General features: G+C 57.7%; 1 protein-coding gene across 5 annotated transcripts in view; it reads right to left on the bottom strand.

Annotated features, from left to right (window-relative positions):
- TSPAN11 (tetraspanin 11) overlaps window positions 1–19,494 on the bottom strand; it is a 72,894-nt gene that overhangs the window by 11,615 nt on the left and 41,785 nt on the right. For all 5 annotated transcript variants that reach the window (XM_042247640.2, XM_042247642.2, XM_027967997.3 and 2 more), the window contains 2 exons: window positions 12,172–12,363; window positions 243–317 (listed from right to left, as the gene is read on the bottom strand). In XM_042247640.2, the coding sequence (XP_042103574.1) occupies window positions 243–317; window positions 12,172–12,363 (267 nt within the window). The remainder of the gene's footprint in view (window positions 1–242; window positions 318–12,171; window positions 12,364–19,494) is intronic.

The raw sequence follows: 19,494 nt of genomic DNA, 5'->3' as shown, positions 1-19,494 counted from the left end.
GTGACATGGGCGCTGGTGTGAAGGGACAATGTGGTCATCTGTCTGTATGAGCTGAGTATCACCCCTGAGTCACAGAGCGCCCAGTGGGAGGGCCTGACCACCTCTTCCTTGTCCAGAGCAGGCAGGGGAGGCCTGGGAACACCGTGTGTCGTTACCTCCCTGCCTCTGTGCGCCCCTCCCACTGTGGTCCCTCCTGGGGGTGCTGATGGGTAAAGTAAAGACAAGGAGGGCGTTCCACTCACCCTCTGGTAGTACACATGGGCCAGGACCCCCGCCACCAGCTCAACGAGGAAGATCGCCAGCAACAGGCAGAAATACTAGAAGCAAGGAGAGAAGGCAGTCACAGGGGGAGGGTCAGGCCTGGGTGGCCAGCTGGCCCCTCAGGGCCCCTGGCAAACACTTCCCCAGGACAATGGGGACCCCCATCCCTCACAGCATCTTCTGGACACACCCACCCCTCCTGGCTGCCAGCCTGGAGTTCCCCTCTCAACCCTTCACGCACTGATCTGCTATCAGTTCGTTAATCCATCCACACAGCCAGTGTTTGTTAGATACCTACCATGTGCCAGGAATGGTAGAGTAAGGCAATTATTGCCCTCAATTATTGGTGGAGGGGAGAGATAAGTATGTGATCACAACGGTGTGTTATAAACGCTACTATGGGGCAAGCTCTAGAAACTATGGAAGGCCCCAGGTTGGGGAGAAGTCAGAGTGGGCTTCCTGGAGGAGGTGACACCTGAGTAGTATCTCTGAGAATGAGACGCCAGGTGAAGGAGAAGGGATACACGTTCTAGGTGGAGGGGAGAACCTGGGGAAGCTTGGAGGGTGTACAGCGCTCGGGGGAGGTGGGGCTGGAGTTCAGGGAGTGGAGAGGGAGGAGGCTGAGTATGTAGAGGCCGGCTGGGCAGCAACAGCCGAGGCTGGGAGACAGCAAAGTGGAGATCCTGGGAAAGGCACTGCCCTGTCTTCTTCCAGCCCTGCAGGGCCCTGCCGGGCTGGGTTCCAGGCTGCGCACTCGTGGTGACTGCGGGAGGACGGGTCTGCACCCCTCGCCCACCCCTGCCTGGTGTCACTGCCTGTCCTGCGGTGTTCTTGCAGGAGCCAAGGGGTCGGGAATGCCTGCCAGACCCATGTGGCTGGGAGGGACAGGGAGGGGCTGAGGGAGGATGGGAGCAGGGACGGGGGAGAGAGGAGGAGGGGGAGGAAGGGGCCCCTCCCCCAGCCCTAACTAGTGCTGTCTCCTTCTCTGGGGGGAACCGCCCCCCCCCATCAGCCCCTGGGTCACTGGACTCCAGGGAAGGCTTGGCCTGGGGGTGAACGTGGGAACCAGGGTTCATCAGGCAGGGGACGGGAGGAGGGCAGGAAGGGGTACAAGTGGGAAGGAGACCACGCAGGGCCTGGCCCGGGTGGGGCCAGTTCCGGGGTGATGCTGGTCCACGGGGCTGCAGGGCTAGCGCGACCACCTCCCAGCCCCTGGGGCAGCTGGCACAGAGGAATAACTTTCCACTGAGAGTCAGGCTTCCTTTCAGGCTGAGTAAATCACCCCCTTCCCCACAGCCGTCTTCCTGGGTCCCGCCCTCCCAGCATCAGAGCTGCCAGGAGGGCCTCAAGTATGGGTGGGGTGGGGCCTGAGGCAAGAGCACAGCGGGGGTCCCTGGGCCCCCTTCTGCACCCACACCCAGGGTCAGCACTGTTCTGGGAAAGCCTGCATGTCCGAGCTCTGTCCATCCCCCAGCAGGGCTAGGAGCCCTGGCTATCCCTTGGCAAGGATGTGAATCAAGGCCGGGTCCACAGGACCTTCACATCCGTGCGGGTTCTGGATGGAGGCACGGGGCTCTCCAGGCTCCTGGATGCCCTAATGAGAGGTGGGGATGGGAGCGGCAGGTTCCACAAAGGTCCCGTGGACCTTTCCTGCCACGGGGAGGAGTCTGGATGAAGGGGTCCCACCATAAGTGGAACGCTGTCCAGATGAGCTGAGGCTGGAGGCTGCTCAGAGGTCTGTGGATGCGCCCTTGCTGCTGGAGGAACCTCTGGGATACGGGGCCTGGATACAGGGCCTGGAAACCCAAGCAGCAGTGATGGGACACTGGCTGATACCCAGGCTCAGCCACCGCCTGGCTCCACATGGGGGGCCCTGGTGCCTTGTGTGAAGTGATGATGTGGCGCAGTGAGTAGGGGGCTGGAAGCAGCCTCCCCACCCCTCTAAACCCAGGCAGCCAGGCCTGTGTGGCTGAACCAGCGGTTGGGATGACGGCACTAGCCTGCCGCCCGCTCCACCCTCCTCTAGCAGGTGAGAGCCCCTGTTGCCCTGCCTGCCTGGCACTGACACCACCCTCCTGCCACCTGGCCCCTACTCGCAATGACCGCTCCCAGGCTTCCTGAGTGCACACCGGGGCCCTCGGTACTGGGAGGCCCAGCGCCCCTCCAGCCACGGGTCACGTGGGAGGGTGGACCGTGCTGCCCCCGGGACATCACTGCCACAGTTGCTCCCGAAGCCAGGCTGGGGTGGAGGGCTGATGGGAAGGGAGGGGACCCAGCCACATCCTGACGCGATGGCAGGCTAAATGAGTGCCTGCCAGTCACTCAAAACCGCCCTGGGGCATCAAGTGGGTGTCAATTGTGCTACCCGACCTGGACCTGCGAGAGCTGTCAGGAGGGAGGGGAGTGTTCCCGAGAGGCTTCCAGGCTCCCTCCACCCGGTGCCCTGGATGTGAGGATGCCTCCGCAAGGGGAGAGAGGGTCAGGCTGGGGCTCTGGGGGCTGGACAGAGGGTGCCAGCGGTGAAATGATCAGGGGACGGGGTGATCAGGGGGCGGGGTGATCAGGGGGCGGGGTGATCGGGGGCGGGGTGCCGCTGCAGGCGTGTCACTCACCTGCGCGGGGGAGGCCCTGAGTCACAGATCAGGGTGACAGTCGCTGGGGGTGGGGAAGGGTCATGCTCACTGGGACCCTCCTGCACGGAGATCCTCCCACACAGGGAGCCTGGCAGCCTGGCTTCTAGAGCGGGGCTGGCTGCGGCCTGGGCATGGGGGGCCAGGCTGGGGCAGAGGGGCTCTGCCATCAGGGGCCATGAGTTGTAACAAGCCTCATCTTTGCACCCTGCCTCGCACTCCACCAAGCCTGCCCTGACTCCCCGGGTCCAGCCACATCATCTTAGCACTCCCACGGCATAGAAGTCTGTGTAGACGGTCCCTGAATCCAGGCCCAGCCTCCCAGCCTTTCTTTGCCCTGTTCCCAGGCCTCCCTGGCCTTCTATGTTCAGCTCATCACAGCCCCCAAGATCCCCCCCTGGGTCCCAGCCCCAGCGCCTCAGCGCTTCACCTGCCTCGTCTCCTGATGGCGCCTGTTTTGCTTCTCCCCTTGACCAGGCCCTGGTCTTCCGCTGCGGCTTCCCCTGCCCACCTCCTGGTCCTCATGCAGCAGTCCCCAGGTGAGTGAGGGGCCTCTACTGGGCGAGGGGCGTGACTTCACCCGCCGCTACCTGGAGGCTGCATCAGCGCGACTGCACTCTCCCCAGGTGGCCGTGAGCCCCTGGGGGAGTGGGCCCCTCTCTTAGGCTCCTCTGGCTCTTCCTCAGGGCCTGGTCCAGAGCTGGGTCGCCATGCTCGGAAAACAGCTCCAGGAGACTGCAAGCGCACTTCTCACTGAGTGTGCCTGTGAGATGGGGAACTGGCCACAGCAGGCAGCCCACACGTGGGGGCAGCAGCTTAATCCTTTTCTGATCTGCGGATGGCGTGAAATTGTTGCTTTAGTTTAATTTATGCCAAAGCTTCTCCACCTGGCATGATTCTGCCCTCCCTGGGACAACCAGCGATGTCTGGAGGCATTTTTTGTTGTTGTCACAACTCCGGGCAGCAGCGCTGTTGGCTTCGAGTGGGTAGACGCTCCGGGGACACGGTCATGGGGCAGGTCCCATGGCAAAGGTGATCTGGCCTAAATGTCACCGGTGCCAACGCTGCTGAGAAGCTCTGACTCACACATTTACCTTTCGGCTCTGAGGCTGATGCTGGGACTTGATTTGCGCGTGTGCCTCTAAGTACTATGGGAGACACGGCAAAAACGAGCCCGAGGAAGGTTGTCTGGGCCCTGAGAAGCCTGAAGCAACACAGACTGAAGCAGGTGAGGGGTTTTGCCCTGCACCTGCCTGCGAGGGCACCTTCACAGCAGGAGCTTGCAGACCACGATTCAAGGCAGGATGAGGGATGTCTACATGGACTCAGCTGAGGGCACCGTGGGACCTGGAGTGCAGAGAAGATGTCGCTGTCTGGGGGACACTCTGGGGTCCCCAGGTGGGTCCTTGGGAAAGGGCTGGCCCTGAAGGTCTGTGTGTAGTACTTGATTCTGGGAAGCATGAAGAAGGTTCTTAAGCTACAGTGTGTCCCCTTTAAATTTGGTTTGCTGTTACTTTGGAATTAACAAAAGGCAGTAAAAAATTCTCAGAACCCCTGTGAGTCATTTGCAGAAGTTGTATTTCAACATGAGTCAGGACATAAAGGACCCCAAGCCCACCATCTCCAAGGGGCCCCCAGAATTCCCGGCCCGCGGCTTAGTGGGTGATAACTTCATGGGTGCCGCCTTCTCAGGAGCAGGGGAAAGGCAGGTTTTCTATATGGGAGTGGTGGACAGGATCCCCTATACCACAACGCCCCCCAACCCCAAATTAGCCGTCCCTGGGCAGAATCAGTGCCTGACCCACCCAGATGCTCCCCAAGCACACACAGCAGGTGCTCCCTGCGCGACCCTGTTCGTCACACGACTCTGTGGCCCCAGCGTCACACGGCTCTGTGGCACGGAGGGGCTACAGTTTGGCAGAGGTCATGCTGCTAGCATGAGTCCGGAATTGAACCCAGGGATCCCGGCTGCAGAGCTTGGTGCTGACCCCACTGCGTCCCCTCGATGGCTGACAGCATGGGGGGGCAGTGGGTGGATGGGCTGGCTGAGCTCATGGTGGGGGGCCAGGGTTAGGGAGACACCGGTCATCAGGAGAGGGTGGCGACAAGAGGCAGAGGGGAAACTGGGCACAGGATGGTCTCTTTCCAACCACCACTCAGCCCCCAGCCTACAGCGCCCTCCGGGTAGGCCAGGCACGGCACCCCCTGGGCAGGCCACCTCCTCCCTAAGGGGCCCTGAGCCTTCACGCCTGTGCTGGAGTCACAGCCACGGCTCTGATGCCTACATCCGTCCCGTTCACTCTACTCAGCCCAGCCTGACCCTCCGAGTCCAGCGACTGCCCAGCTGAGCTACACCCCTCGAGCGCACACCGGGCGTGCCTTGGTCTCTGCTGGTCCTGCCTGGGTCTGCTGCCCTGACCACAACTCTGTGTGCAGCTGAGCGCCATCTAGTCTGGGCTCGGGCAAGGCCTCCACAAAGCCGTCCCCGAGCCAGAAGGTCCTGACCCTGACCTTGTGGCCACACCCTTCCTTCTGACCCCGTCCGACTCCCGGGACTCAGGCCTGTCCGACCCCCCGGGGATGTTCGCCCTCTGGCTCTGATCTGCATCTCGTCCTGTCCCCCTCCTCCGTGAGGTGAAAGGAACGCACCCACAGCCACTCCTCCCAGACCCCTGCCCTTTGCTGAGTTTTGTGACCACCTCCCAATCCTGTACTCAGCCCTGCCCCCCGTCCTTCCAGAACTGACCCCCCAAATCTTGGTCTGATAGAAACCAGTAATGATATTTCCAAGGACAGCTCTCAGAACCTCTACCCCAGAGCCCTCCATCAGGACAGGCCCCTTCCAAACACGCCAGACTGGAGCCCAGTCACAGAACGGACCAGCCTGCTAAGACAGAACAGGACCCAAACATTGACCTCCACCCTGTACCACCTACCAACATTTTTTTTTTCTTTAATTCTCTAATGGAGTAGTTTGCACTGGAAGAAAAGGTGGATAGTTTCTAAAGCTACGGATCCCAAATGAAGCTGAAACACCACAACCCTTTCTGAACCAATCTGATACCTTCTTTAATGAGAGATTCCACAGGAACCATGCAAAAATATTCCTCCTTGTGACATTAAGGTGATTAATTAGCAAGTGGATCTTCAGATGGACTTGCCCTGCCTGTATCTGGGGCAAGCCGAGCCCCAGATATAGTTTCTGGGGTGGATTCACTGGTGCCCACGAGATCGGGCAACTTAGCCCAGCTGGTGCTGTCTTGAGGTCAGTTTTAAGAACTTTATACCACTGGACTTTGGGAATTTCTCCATGGGACTGCTTCTGCCACAAATAAGGGGGTTTGGACAAAGGTTTTCTACTCTGTCTCCTCCACAATCAGCACAGTCAGGGATGGAAACCAAGCCACAGCTGGCTCGGTGTCCAGGCAGGTGGGGGTGAGGCAGAGACACTGGCCGGCTTGACTCAGAGAGAGTCTTGACTCTCTCCAGTGGGGAGAGAGCAGAGTCAGGTGTAGCTGAGCTTAAGTCTCGGGAAGAAGTGGCGGCCTGCAGCCCCCAGCTTGGCAGTGTGATCCGATCACGGCCGTGGGAGGGTCAGGGAGCTTGGAGCAGCCAAAGAGGCTGGACCGGAAAAGACAGAGCCAGCTGTTTGAGCAGCAGTGACCTCAGGCCACGTTATTTGCTGGCAATTAACTGCCGGCTGGAGGCAGTCAGGGCTCAGGGGCGCAGCTGCCTACTTGTTCGTGCAGAAAAGTGAGGATGTGGATTTTGGAGCCTGGAGCCATTCCAGTAACAAAATGTCACTGTTGGAAGGATGAAGGTGACCTCTACCCTTCTGGCCCCAGCCCAGCCACAGTGACTCCACCCGGCCGGGGGCTGCTCTGCAGGACGCCGGGGTGTGCTCTGGTTCCTGCCTGGTGCTGATACGCGAGCTGGCCTGAGAGGCTGGGAGCAGAGAGAGGGCCAGGCTGGGAGGGGAGTTTTTCCTCTCCACATCAGCTCTGTTCCACGGCCAGCCCTCACTGGGCCATCCTTGCTGGGCGCTTGCTTGTGAAATAAGGTTTGTGTGGAGCCCTAGACCAATGCATGAGATGCAAGAGATGGGGGTTCAAATCCCTGGGTAGCAGGTGCCACACCAAGGTCATCTCCAGAACTGACAGAGGCCCATAGCAACTGTTGCCATGAGCCCCCCTGACCTGCTCTCCAGGGATTGAACCCCATTCTCTTGCATTGACAGGTGGGTTCTTTACCTCTAGGACCACCTGGGAAGCCCCAGCTGTGTTAGGCTCATCTCCAACTCAGCCGAAGCGCTTCTCTGGTGCACTCACAGCTGACCCCTGCACCCCAGCGCTCTGCAGCCTGACCCCTACTTCCTGGTGGGCCAGGTGGCGGGTAGCCAGGTGACCGGCCCCCAGTCCTCACCTCTGTGTTTCCCTTTGCACCCAGAATGTAACCATGGACCCCGAGTCACAACAAGCTGAGTGCCCACTCCCTGTGTGGGAGCGCTCCAGGAAGCAGGGGCGGAGGCGGCAGGGACAGGGGAAGGGCCTGGGCCAAGCCAGGTGACGGCTGTGTGGCCTCGGGCAAGTCTGTTTTTCCAGGGCTGTGGTGAGGGTGGGGCGGTTCGCCCCTTGGCCACCAGGGAGCCCCTTCCTGCGCAGCCCCTAAACTAAGCAAGGCCAGCAAGGAGGAGGCTGATGGGAGGATCTGAGAGGAAGGGGCTGAGTTTCGCAGGCGACTACCGTGTGCTGTCCTGGTGGGGGGCAGAGCCGAGTTCTGCCCAGGCCCCAGCTGGGAGACTGGGGCCCCGGGAGACTGTGGGGGCTCTAGTGGGGCACCTTCTGGACGGCTCCTGGGGCTACTCGTACCTGATCCCCCAAGAGCCTGGCGAGGGTCCTCTTGCCCACTCCCTGCCTCCACTGATCCAAATCAAGCAGATAAGCAGAGGCCCTCTCTGACGGGGCAGAGTTGGGGTTCCCCAGGCCTCGGCTGCAGGACCCATTCCTTTGACACATGCAGGCGGTGACACCAAGAGCAGAGTGCCACCAACGGACGAGGCTGTGACCACCTGGCTGGGTGACTGGTGGGGCCCTGACCGAGTAAGGAGTGGGTGAGAAACCAGCCTGGGGAGGGACTTCCCTGGCAGCCCAGTGGTTAGGACTCTGCACTTCCAGTGCAAGGGGCACAGGTTTGATCCCCAGTCAGGGAACTAAGATCCCACATACCACATGGGATGGACTCCCTACTCCTCCAAAAAAGAGAAAGAAACCAGCCTTGGGAGGACATGGTCAAAACCCTGGCCATGGAGATCCAGGCACCCTTTATGCCACCCTGTCCCCTGCTTTTACAGAGAGAGTGGCCCAGCCAAGATGTGGGGACCTGGGAGTCACGGCCCTAAGAATAACTCCATTCATTTAGGCTCCTTCTCAAAGGAGCTGGTGCTGGTGATGCAAATGATAATTATAGCCACACTTGATGATCTTTATATAATGCGGTGACTCGTTTCCTAAGACCTAAAATACTGTCTTGTTCTCTTCATGCTTCCCCCCAGCCCCCCGTATGGGGATGGGGACATCAAGGTGGCCGGGAGGGGCCAGGTGACTTCCAAGGGGTCCCCGAGCACGCTGCACCAGGTACAGTTTCTACTCCAGCTCTGACTGCCCGGGTTAATGAAGCCCAATGGAAGCGCTGCAACTTGGGGTCCCCTCATTTTCAAAACCGGTTCTAGAACTTCTTCAACTCCTTCTCCTAAATATAAAAGAAGCCCTGATGAAGACCCAGCTGAGCCTGAACCACCCATTCTCATCTTCATCTGATTGAAGATGTGAGCGTTCAGAGCCCGCATTCAAAACTCTAAAAACATCCCTTGCTTTGGATCAGGGTAGCATCTGTCTTGGTCATCGTCTTGGACGGGGCTGGCCTGAATGACCTGGTTCATTCACGCAGCCTGCGCTAAAAAAGAGCTGGCGTGAATAATTTAAATCCCGTTCCCTTTCCCCTTTTGCAGATTTCCGACTTCTTGCTGATCATGATTTCGGCACCAGCGAAGACGTGCTATTCCTGTCCCTGATGAACATTTCCTTCTGGGGAAAGTGACTCTGAGGGGCTGCAGATGTGCTAGAAGAAGGGCTCGGGCTGGGACAGATGCCGTGCCTGTGGGAGCCGGCTGGCCCTCTCCCGGCAGCTCGAGGGGAGCTTTTGATGTCGGGCCCCTTCCTCGGCCTGAGCTAAGCTGGACGTAGATTCTTCGGATGCCTGGTCTTTCATCTCCCCCTCTCCTCTTCAGGGACCACTTTAGATAGTGTTCCACTCACTGCACGTCTCCTTTTAGCTGACTCAGGGTTTCAAAAGGAAGTCAGACATGGAGGGGGAGAAAAGAAATGAAACCAGGAAGGAAACTCCAGAAACCACAGAACACTTTTAAACTGCCTTAAGCATCCCCGCTTGCCTCCAAATGGGAGCCTGGGTTTTAAAATGTCCACTGGGGTTAACCAGAGAAGAAGTCTGACAGCCGTCTTCTTGGTTAAAACATTCCAATGCTCAGTAATTCAGGGGCTGTGGGCCAACAGGTGGATGACTCAGGGTCTGCTCCCTCACCTGTGTTCAGTCCCCAGACTGGGTCTGCCTCGGATTCTTTCAAGGGTCGGGCAGAGAAAAGCAAAGGAAGAAAACACCAGGTTTTGAGGTTTGCTGTCTGTAAGCCCCGGGCTCCACACTCCTAGATAGGTGTGTGTGTATGTGTGCGCGCGTGCGCACGGGCACTTTCTCCTGACCTCACTTTCAAGTGGACGCCTCTCTTAAGTGTCTGGTTAGTGATGCTGGGGCAAAGAGACCATCGGTTCTGTATGGATGGAAGCGAACGCAGGCAGGGGGGTCAAGGTGGGGCTGAGAAGGAGGAAGGCATCTCATAGCAGCCTGTCCAGCAGCCCCTGTGGTCCCCTGTGCTGCCTCCAGGCCCAGGGAGATGAGAGGTCTGTTTGCTGACCTTCCAAAGCTCAGAAGGGTGAAAGGTGTACTCTGGGGCCACAGGCCGAAGCTTCTGGCCTTCCTGGGTCTCCGCATCTTCCATGGTTGCACCCCCCACCTACCTCCCCAGGGCAGGTCTCAGACCACATGACGGTCTGGCTGTGATTGGGGAGGCCGGATGGCAGGACAGATCTCACAGATGGATGGTGTAGGAAGGGGAGGCTGTGGTCAGTGCTGTGCGGGTCGGTTATGGACACCTTGGCTCTCCTCTGGTCCCCAAGGACGCCAAGGGGAAGAGCCCAGCAGCCCCAGCCCCTGTGAGCCTCTGTCCCATCACAGCTGGGTCTCCCTGCCCCCAGAACACTGCATTCCTGGTGTCGCTCAGCCAGGCCTGTGTTCTCTCTTATCCAGCTCACAGTGGTCTGATCAGGGGCATCAGCAGGTTCGCTGGGACTCCAGCGTGGGGGATATTGTTGGGGATGGGCTGGCTCAAGGCACCCCTGCCCTATGGCTGGAAGGACAGGTCGGGTCAAAGCCAAGCTCTGGAGGCTGGTCCCTGTGGGCTTCAACCCCCCTTCCCCGGGAGCCACATCTGCACGGCCTGCACCTTGCTCTGGGAGATCCTCAGAGCAGAACTAAAACTTCTTCCAGGCAGGGGAGAGCCGTCCCGCTGAGCCTGGACACGCACACTGTTGCATCCAGAGCTGAAACTGGGTTGTGGCTGGTGAGAGAGGCCTGGGATTCAGCCCCTCTGGACGGAGCTTCCTCTCCCTGGTAGGATGTGCGGGTCCCAGGCTGCTGGGTCAGCAGTGGGCACGTAAAGACGGGCAGGCTAGGCACTGACCTCAAGGCTTCTTCTCGTCACTTGATTCCTGTAGCTCAACCTGATTCCTCACTGAGACTCAGACTGGATCTGCCTTGACCCTTCCTGTCTCTGTCTGAATGTTTTGCAGCTTCCCTCCTCCCCTGCCCTGGTGGCTCAGATGTAAAGAATCCGCCTGCAAAGCAGAAGACCTGGGTTCGATCTCTGGGTGGAAAAGATCCCCCAGAGGAGGGCAAGGCATCTCACTCTAGTATTCTTGCCTGGAGAACCCCATGGACAGAAGATCCTGGCAGGCTACAGTCCATGGAATTGCAAAGAGTTGGATGTGACTGAGCGACTAACGCTTCTTAATTACTGCCCACACAGGGCTTGTGGTTGGGGACATGAAAGGGGAGATGCCAGCCGGGCCCCAGGGAGCGTGATCTGTGACAGGTGCCCAGGAGGGAGGGAGGGTCAGGCCTGGGAGTCCAGAGTGGGACTCTAGCTTCTGCCCCTTTGGGTATAACCCTGACTTCCTTCCCTGAGGCTCAGGGTCAGCAGTGGTGGGGGTGGGGGGCGGTCTTCCCACCTTCCCAGGGGGTGTTTGTCAAGGAGCCTGTGCCCACCTCACCCATGAAACAAACACCTGCCTGAACGATCCCACCTGAGTCTGACCAAGCTTCTACATCCAACTCCCAGAGCATCATCAGGACGGCATGGGAAAGCCCAGACGGGGAGGGAGCAGAGCCATCAACGAAATGACCTGGTTCCTCCAGCAGACACGTTGGGAGGAAGAGTCAGAGACTGATGGGGAGCGGAGAGGCCGACAGAGACCCGAGGGGCAACTTGGCCGACTTTAACACACGGACCTCACTTCCATCCTGACTCAAATAAACTGAAAAAACAAAAAAAAGAATAGCTTATGGCTCAACGGGGGAAATCTGAAATTGCCTGGTTATTTCATGATATTAAGGATCGGCTCTTAATGGTTTCTAGGTGTGATAACAGTCTTGTCGTTACCCTTTCTCAAAAGAGAATCCTGATTTTCGAGGTATACCCTGAGGCACTGACAGACGCCTGCAGTCTGGGGTCTCGGGTGGGGTCGGGGCGGGGGCGGGGGAGGGTGCAGGCAGAGAGGATCGGCTCTGAGATGGTGGAGGTGAGTCTGGGTGATGACGTGAGCTTCATGAAAACGTTCTGTTCATTTTAGCCTATGTTTGAAAATTGCCATGATAAAGCCTGGACAGAGGAAGAAGAGGAGGGGACAGGAAGGAGGTGAGGGAGCAGCTTTGCCACCACCAGCGAGGCGTCCTCCTGGCTTAGGTCCTAATAAGAACCTGGAGACGGTGGCAAACAGCTGGCTCGTGGCCACCCGCCCCTCCCCAGCCCTCCGCAGGCCTCCAGAGTGGGGCTCTCAGCACAGAGCCTGGTCGGGGGCTCAGGGGGGGGAACAGGTGGTCGGAGGCCCAGGGCAGGTGACCCCCTCCGCCCTGCTGCCGGGCAGGCACTCACCGCAGAGAGGCAGCCCCTGTCCTCGCGGATGATGGCGCCGAAGCCCAGGAAGCCAGTCAGCATGACGAGGGCGCCCGCGAAGATGAGGATGTAGGCAGAGGCGGCGAAGGTGCTGGAGGCCAGGACGCCGAGGTAGCCGCTCTTCTCCACCAGGGTCCAGACGCCCACGGCCATGACTGCGGCGCCCCCGACCTGCAGGACACGGGGTCTGAGCACCCACTGCACGCGGGACCCTTCTTGCCCATCCACTCACTTGGTCCTTGGAGGAGCCCAGGGAACGGGTCTGGCTGCCCATTTTGCAGATGCGGAAACAGAGGCTTTTCCGTGGCCAAGGGGAGAAGCAGGGACAGAGTGAGAATCCAGGTCTGACCCCCCAGTCCCCTGCTTCCCACCACGATGCCCGAGCATCTCTGTTACGAGTCAGGGACACTTCAGTCGTGGGGACCCCTCCTGCCATCCTGCTGCTCGTGTCCCTGGAGGAGCACTTTCACAAGCCCCCTTCTCATCACCCTGGGGGGCCACACGACTGGGCTTCTTACCTGCGCCCCACCAATGGAGTAGGAGCTGCCTGAGGGCCACCTCTGGGCCCTGGACTGTGGCTCAACCATGCTGCCCCCTCAGCAGAAGGGACACATGCCCCACAGGCTGGAGTCTCTCTGGGACAGCAGGACATTGAGCAGGAGGGGAGGAGTCCTGTTTGCTGACTGATCCTTTCTAGCCCTGATCCCAGGAAGGGGCCCTGGGGACACACCTGCCCTGTTCCTCCTACAGTGAGGCTCAATGACCCTTCCTGTGATGCCGGGCAGCGTGTGTGTGCCTGTGTGTGTGTGTCCTCCAGGGGCCGGACAGGGACCTCTGCGGGTGGGTGGGGACTCCTTAACCATGAGTCTGCACCAGGCACCTCTGGGACTCAACTTCCCATGGTCTTCTTCTGAGCTTTACAAGAGTCCAGGAGGCTCAGGGCAGGTAGGTGGGAGCGCACATTTCTCCTCTTTTGCACATGAAGAAACGGAGGCTGGGGGGACTAGAATGTGCTCACGAGCACAGCGCTCAAGTTTTAAGACTGAGACGCAGATCCAGGTCTGCTGAGGGCCAGTCCGAGTATGCTATCCTGGGACTGCCCACACCGGGCTGGGAGGCTCTCGGCTCACTCCTTCTTTCAGATACACGTGTTTCCTTCTAAGGACCATTTTGTCCCGCTTAGCACCTCCAGCAGGTTAAGAGAACCAGCTCTGAGTGGAATCCACCTGCTCTGATTCCATGACACATTTTTTTCCTCACACTGTGACATCTCTAAGATCAAGATTTTTTGCAGTCCCTTGGACTGCAAGGAGATCATACTAGTCAATCCTAAAGGAAATCAACCCTGAATATTCGTTGGAATGACTGATGCTGAAGCTGAAGCTCCAGTACTTTGGCCACTTGATTCAAAGAGCCGACTCACTGGAAAAGACCCTGATGCTGGCAAAGATTGAAGGGGATGACAGAGGAGGAGATGACTGGATGGCATCACGGACTCAATGGACATGAATTTGGGCAAACTCCAGGAGATAGTGAAGGACAGGGAAGCCTGGTGTGCTGCAGTCCTTGGGGTCCCAAAGAGCCAGACGTGACTGAGTGACTGAACACCACCAACAAAGCTCAAGATACAGCTTATGGTTGATGGCACCTGACGACCACAGCTGGCAGCACTCCTGCCTTGTGGTACCGAAAACAAGGGTGTATCTTACAAGCGATGGTATCTTAGGTTTGATGAAATCCTGGCCTAGGACGGACTTTCCAGTCCTCTGAGGGCACGGGCTATCTCTGGCCACGCAACCTCTGTGACCAGTAAGGGATTTCCCACAACTGGGTCCACGGGATTGTGTCAAGTGAGGGTTTCCAGCAAAATATTCAGCACATATTCTTTCTGCCCCTACAGTCCACCTGAGAAGCTTGGGGCTGAGGGCCTCAGCTGTGCATAACTAGTTGTGTGACCTAAAGATGGTCCTTGAACCTCTCTGGGCCTCATGTCTCCATCCCTCAAACAATGGGGGTATATCAGGCCAGGGGTTCCCAACCTCTAATCACCACGGGCCCCTTTGATGACTTTCTCCCAGGGACCTTAGGTTTTGAAGGGCTTCTGTCCACCGAACGCAGCGTATTGAGTGAAAATTCCTTCCTCGTTTCTTATTAATCAAAGGCGCGTGCTACCACCAAGAAGGGATCCTGGGCAGCATGAAACAGCCAACGTGACCACGCTGAGTGGCTCTAACTTTCAGCACGTGTAGGGTCTTTAGAGAAATCTGCACATCATCCACGAGGCCTGTCGAGCCCACAGGCTTACACTGGACCTAGAACCACCCAAAGGCATGGGCGCGGACTGCCCCGGGGACACTTAATCTGCTGGGGGACATGGAACCCACTGAGACTCTGATAACCAGCTCTGCACACAGTGCCCAGAGAAGTGCCATCCACATGGACTAATGTGCCCTGCTTCAGGGGTCATGGTCCCATCTTGCATAGATAACGACCCCAGCATAGATGCCTCTCGAGGGGCCATCGCTCTCCTCTAAGACAGCACTCCTCAGTCGGGATGCACTGCCTGGGGACCCTGGAGCATCACGCAGGGGACTGGGGGGTGGGACTGCCACGGTTCCTTTACCAAGTTCCAGTAGCTTCCAGTTGAGAACCATTACATAGTGTCCTAGTTAACAGGGGTCAGTGTTCTGTCCCCCCTCCCCGAGCAGGACCCCAAGAACACCTTCCCTTTGGGCCACCACCTGGAGGCACCTGGCCGGGCTCTGGACTGCCCACCTCCTTCCCTGTCTGCGCCAGGGTGCTCGCAGTGATGGTAGCTTTGGGGTATAAGGTGGGGTAACAAGGAGCAGGATTTTCGGTCGAAAGGGATGAAAATCAGATTATGCAAGGAAGGAAAAGACTATGTGCTCCCGAGGAGGAGCACATTGACCCCTAAAGGAACAGCGCACCCTGTGGTCACAGACGGGTTGGGGTCTCACAAGGCAGGGGGCGCCGCAGCTTAGGCATGGTGGCAGCAGGCCCCTGCCCACACAGGAGGGTCTGGGTGGACACAGTGCCCTGGTTTGGGTCTGGAAAGCAACAAACCCAGACTGGTTCTGACATCCAGAAATCAGGAGGCGAGTCCGAGTCAGTGGGGCCTCCAACCCTCCCCTGGGGTATCCCATGCGTCTACTGGGGACACGGAGTGGGTTTCAAATCCTCCAGGGGGGGTCCTCCTTGGGATCCGGTTGGCTCTTTAGAAAATCATCTTTAGGGACTTCCCTGGTTAGTCTAGTGGTTAAGACTTTGCCTTCTAATGCAGGGGGAGTGGGTTTGATCCCTGGTCAGGGAGGTAAAATCCCATATGCCTTGTGGCCCAAAGCCCAAAAGACACAAAAAACCCAGAGCACTCATAGCTTTCGACAAGCAGTTCTGAGATGTCAGGTCAGCAGAAAGAGCAGTGGAAGAGGCCCCGGGGGAGGATGATTCGGGCTGGAGCCAAATGACCCCGCTGAGCTGGGCAGACAGCTATTTGCATAGAGTTGATCCAACAGCATTTGGCTCTTTGCAGAAACTGGGTTGGTTTCCTGTGGAATATTAGGTACATCTTTCAAAACCAGAGCCTGCAGCCAATCAGCCAGAAAAACCCTGCAGAGGGTGAAGTTGGCCTTCTTACCCACGAGGACACACACGGGCCGGGAGGGGCGGCAGGGCACCCAGGCCGTGTAATTTTAGGAATGGCCCATTTATAGAAGAGAAGCATGGCCAAAAAGTCACTTGTCATCACGGGGAGGATTAGCCTGAGTGGCTGCACACGCTCGTCCGTGCGTGTGCTGGAGAGACCTCAGGCTGCAGGCAGAAAAGGAAAGCAGGCAGAATGGAAAAGTTACTGCAGCTTCTCCTTGTCTTGTGTGGCCGCTGAAAGGCTTTCTGTGCTGGGGTCGGTGGAGGACCGGCTGGTGGAGCAGGCCCAGGATGGTGGGGCTCCCAGTGGAGGGACCCCGGTCAGCAGCGGGATCGCACAGGTGACAGTGTTGTTCTCTCCCTTAAGTGTTTGCTACAGGCCGCCAGGGGCCAAGCACCACCTGGGCTGGAAGGGCTGGGAGCTGGATGTGAGTTCACCCAGTCAGAACCACTTCTGTCCTCCATGCTCCCCACCCCTGGCAGCCTCATCAATGGGACCACCACTGCCCAAACCAACCAGCCCCCCAGGGTCACTCTGGACTCTTCACTCTCCTGCAGGAACAGCAGGGGCCTGTCCCCCTCTGACATCACAGCTCGCCATTTGGCCACCCCAAGTACTGCCACGGGTTTTCGTCCCCCCACCCCACCCTGGAGAAGGCTCTTGAGAGTCCCTTGGACAGCATGGATATCAAGGAGATCAAACCAGTCCATCTTAAGGAAATCAACCCTAAATATTCATTGGAAAGACTGATGCTGAAGCTGAAGCTCCAATACTTTGGCTGACTGATGCGAAGAGGGGACTCCCTGGAAAAGACCCTGATGCTGGAAAAGATTGAGGACAAGAGGAGAAGCGGACGACAGAGGATGAGATGGTTGGATGGCATCACTGACTCAATGGACATGAGTGTGAGCAAGCTCCGGGAGGTAGTGGAGGCCAGAGGAACCCGGCATGCTGCAGTCCATGGGGTCGCAAACAGTCAGACAAGACTTAGCAACTGAACAACAACAACAGCCCACCCTGTATGGCCTCCTGGTCCCTGCTCACTCCAGAGGCAGTGTGTGTGCTTCCAGGGCTGACCAGCTGGGATCCCCACCGAAAAATCGCCCCCAGCACCCAGCACCCAAGGCCCCCAGCCTGGACTCAGGTGTGGATTCCTCCAAGCAAACTGGTTTCTGGGCCGCTTCAGGGAGAGCTCAGAGCAGCCACCCCAGGCTTCCTCCTGGACCAGCCTCCCCACCGTGGCCCTGGCAGACCAGATGAGCAACCCCGCCCCAAGCAGGGCCCGTCCCCCAGCAGATGCTGCGGCTCAGAGAGGCAGGATGCCCGGGCACCATGGAGTCCTGCAACTTCGGCATCTTAAGGTGGGACGTGGCAGAAACGCCAGCCACGGGGCCCCTCAGCTGTTCTTCCTTGGATGGCCTGCTTCAGGAGGTGGGCACAGGCCACATTCTGTGGAGGTGATGGTGAGCAGTGAAGGTTTCTCCCCTTGGTGGGGAGGTGAGCAGAGTCTCTTCCTTCCCTGGGGACCCTGGAGGGCTGCTCTCAAGACACCTCTCTCCCCCTGGCTGGGTGAGTCCTCCATCACAGCTGCCTCCCGCCTTGGCCCGTGTTCTCCCAGAGGATCCCAGGAATTTCCTGGAGGCCGAGCCCCATGGGCCCCTGAGGGAGATGCCCACTCAGCAGCCAACACCCCGGACAGCACAGAGCTTCCGGAGCAGAGACGCCTCTCCAGGGAAGGGAGCCGCTGCTCCTCGGTTCTCCCAGCCCGCGCAGCTCCTGGGAGGCTGGGAAAGCCTTGATTATTAACACAGCCAAGCAGCTAATTAAAACAATAAGTTAGAGAGCAACATTGCAAGAGGGATGGGAACTGTAGGGACCCATGTAGGACACGGGAGGGCGAGTAAAGCATTTCCTAGCAAGCCTGGGTCACGCTCATTTTAGGATCATGAAAGCACTGGCATTTTGGTTCCTGACCCAGAGCTGTATCCTGCTGGTGAGATGGGCATGATCAACTCTGTGTTAATGGAACTGCACGGTGGAGTGGGGGAGTCAGGGGCAGGTGACGGTGAAGGATGGGGGGCAGACATGGGATGCGGTGGGGGTAGGGGTCTGGAGGTGGGGCAGAGCTTAGATGCAGAATGTGGGTGTGTACTGCCACGCTACTTCAGTTTTGCTTATATTCTTCACACTCTGCGTGTCTAAACTACCTATGCCATTAAAACACATCTTAATCTGGGTTCAACTCTGACCCCTGGGGACATTTGGGAGTTCACAAGGGCATCAGCGAGAAGGGTCTAAAGCTGTCTGTGGTCTATGGAGATGGAAGAGCAGCGGACTCAGAGTCAGAAAGCCCAGAACTGACCTCTGGGAATCATCTCAGCTGACATTTTATCATCTACAGATCGGGAGTGAGGATAATTACAGAGTGCTTGTAGGATCTTTTTGGAGAGTGAGATGATTTATAACCCTCAAACTGTGCTGTGCTGGCAGCTGGTGGAGGCTTGGTCTAAAATCTCATCAAGACCTTGTACTGCATAGCTGGCATCTGAATCTTCCCCTCCAAAACCCCCATCCCATTGCTCTGGGTGTTTCAAACTGTGGGATGTAACCATTCAGGGCTGTGAGATAAACTTGGTGGGATGGGTGTAACCTGCACTAAAGGGCTTCCCAGGTGGCTCAGTGGTAAAGAATCCGCCTGCTAATGCAGGAAGCATAGGAGACATGGGTTCGATCCCTGGGTCCGGAAGATCCCCTGGAGGAGGAAATGGCAACCCACTCCAGTGTTCTTGCCCAGAGAATCCCATGGACAGAGGAGCCTGGTGGGTTGAGGTCCACGGAGTCATAAAAAGTCAGATAGGACTTAGCAACTAAATCACAAAAGCAACAACAGCCTGCATTAAAACACAGAACAGAACACCCACCATGAAATGGAAGAGAGAATATGAGTGCACAGCACACAGTAAAGGTAAGTTTAGCTTCATGGAAGCATTTCTTATGCGCTCATGAGCTGCTTACATGGGTGGTGATCCCCAAAGCCATCGAGTCAGAGATCTGGACACAGAAAGCTTTTGGAGGTGAGGCAGACCCCTTAGTCTAATCACCGTAGCAACACAGAGCAGCTAAGCACCCAGTATGTGCCAGAAATAGAGGGAAATGTTTTCCTCGATACTAATCTTTAATTCTTACAGGTACTGGTAGTCCCACACGACGTATGAAAACAGTGAGGCTCGGTGGGATGAAGTGATTTGCCTAATGTCTTACTCTGCTCAAGGTTGCCATGATAAAACACCATAGCTGGGCAACTTAAACAGAAATTTATTTCCATTTTCCACAGCTGTGGAGGTGGGAAGTCCTCAAAATAAGGTGCTGGCTGATTCAGTTTTGGTGAGGATCTTCTTTGCCTACGGACAGCTGTCTTCTCACTGTGTCCTCACAGGTCCTCTGGAGAGTGCTCTCCTCCTCCACTGAAGGCCACCAACCTATGGAATTAGGACCCAACCTCCATGATCTCTTGTGAGTGCATGCAGGCTAAGTCGCTTCAGTCGTGTCTGACTCCTTGTGACTCTAGGGACTGTAGCCCGGCAGGCTCCACTGTCTGTGGGATTCTCCAGGCAAGAATACGCCTTCTCCAGGGGATC

This window comes from Ovis aries, chromosome 3 (assembly GCF_016772045.2).
Source record: "Ovis aries strain OAR_USU_Benz2616 breed Rambouillet chromosome 3, ARS-UI_Ramb_v3.0, whole genome shotgun sequence".
Lineage (NCBI taxonomy): Eukaryota > Metazoa > Chordata > Mammalia > Artiodactyla > Bovidae > Ovis > Ovis aries.
Note: the sequence above shows the minus strand (reverse complement) of the source record. Positions and strands in the feature narration are given on the sequence as shown.